Genomic DNA, 1,693 nt, shown 5'->3' with positions numbered 1-1,693 from the left:
ATCTTAGCTCACTGCAACCTCCGCCTCAAGCGATTCTCCTGCCTCCGCCTCCCAAGTGAGCGGGATTACAGGTGCATGCCACCACGCCTGACTAATTTTTGTATTTTCAGTAGAGATGGGGTTTCACCATGTTGGCCAGGCTGATCTCGAACCCCTGACTTCAGGTGATCTGCCCGCCTCAGTCTCCCAAAGTGCTAGGATCACAGGTGTGAGCCACCACACCAGGCCTCGAGGACATCACAGCATTGTTATGAAAACAGATTTGACCTCACAGCTCAGGAGGGCCCCATGAAGGTCAGGGGTCCTGTGGGAGGCGGGACCAGAGCCACCTCCAGGAGAATGGGGCCTTAATGAACATCTGTGCTCTTTCAGAAAAGGACACGTTGAAGGGAGTTGATGCAAGCAACCCGCTCGTTCTACCGGGGAAGAAGAAAAAGAAAACCAAAGCCCCTCCCCTGTCGCAGAAGCAGAAGAAGCCTCTGACCAAGAAGGAGAGAAAAGTGCTGCAGAAAGTCTTAGAACAGAAGGAGAAAAAGAGCCAGGTATGCCCCGCCTGGGCAGGGTCTGCCTGTGGCTCTCCAGAGTAGAGAGAGATGGTGGGGTCTCTGTGGTGCAACTGATGGAACTTTCTGGAATGAGGAAAATTCCAGTGCACAGTCCGGTGCAGTAGCCACTAACCACCTATGGCTGCTGAGCACTTGAAATGCGGCTGCCATGGCAGAGGAACTGAACTCAGCAATTCCACAGAATGTCAAACTTTTCTCCTTAATTATTTTTTCTTCTTTTTTTTTAAATTCACATTTATTTTTCTTTTCTTGTTTTGTTCCCCCCTCCCCGCCACCCTGCCTTTTCTAGCTCTACCAAATCTTAAATGTTTTATGGAGGAAAAAAGTTTGTCGTGGAATATTCAAACACGTGCAAAACTAAAGAGAACAGTACGATGAACCTCCATGTGCCCGTTGCCAGCTCCGACACTGCCCAGCCCCTGGTCAGTCTTGGATTATCTCAGCTGCTGGTCACCTTCCCACACCTGGATCATTTTGAAACAAATCCCTCATAGAATGAATCTGTGCCAATTGCCTGGGGATGCCATACAAATGACCACAAACTGAGGGGCTTGAGACAATAGAAATTTGTTTTTTCCCAGCTTGGGAGGCCAGAAGCTGAGATCAAGGCGTCGGCAGGGCAGTGCCTTCACTGAGCTCAGAGGCCCTTCCTGGCCTCGTCCCACTCCGGGAGGCTCCAGCTTCCCTTGGCTTGTGGCTCCATCACTCCACAGAAGAGGGAGTCTCTGCCTCCCTCTTCCCTTGGCCCTTCCTCCGTGTGTCTCTTCGAAGGGCGCTTCTTATTGGGTTTAGGTCCCGCTTGGATACTCAGGATCATGTAATCTTGGGAGCCTTAACATAATTACATCTACAAAACACTGTTTTCCAAATAGGGTCACATTCACAAGGTCTGGGATATGAACACATCTTTGAGGGAGGCCGCCATTTAACCCACTATACGTAGCATTTTATCCATAAATGTTTCAGTTTGTATCTCCAAAAGTAGAGACTTATTTTTTTTTGGGACGGAGTTTCACTCTTGTCACCCAGGCTGGAGTGCAATGGTGTGATCTCGGCTCTCCGAAACCTCCGCCTCCCAGCTTCAAGCGATTCTCCTGCTTCAGCCTCCCGAGTAGCTGGGATTACAG

At 49.9% G+C, this 1,693-nt stretch overlaps 1 protein-coding gene across 2 annotated transcripts in view; it reads left to right on the top strand.

Annotated features, from left to right (window-relative positions):
• The window catches only part of DHX37 (DEAH-box helicase 37), a 42,282-nt gene that overhangs the window by 4,838 nt on the left and 35,751 nt on the right, over positions 1-1,693 (top strand). Inside the window, exon 2 of one of the 2 annotated variants that reach the window (XM_017544451.2) lies at positions 373-542. The exons of the other annotated variant lie outside the window; for it this stretch is intronic. Coding sequence (XP_017399940.1) covers positions 373-542 — 170 coding nt within the window. The remainder of the gene's footprint in view (positions 1-372; positions 543-1,693) is intronic. 2 annotated transcript variants of the gene reach the window in all.

This window comes from Cebus imitator, unplaced genomic scaffold, assembly GCF_001604975.1.
Source record: "Cebus imitator isolate Cc_AM_T3 unplaced genomic scaffold, Cebus_imitator-1.0 Scaffold169, whole genome shotgun sequence".
NCBI lineage: Eukaryota > Metazoa > Chordata > Mammalia > Primates > Cebidae > Cebus > Cebus imitator.
The sequence above is the reverse complement of the archived record's forward strand: the minus strand, read 5'-3'. Positions and strand labels throughout refer to the sequence as shown.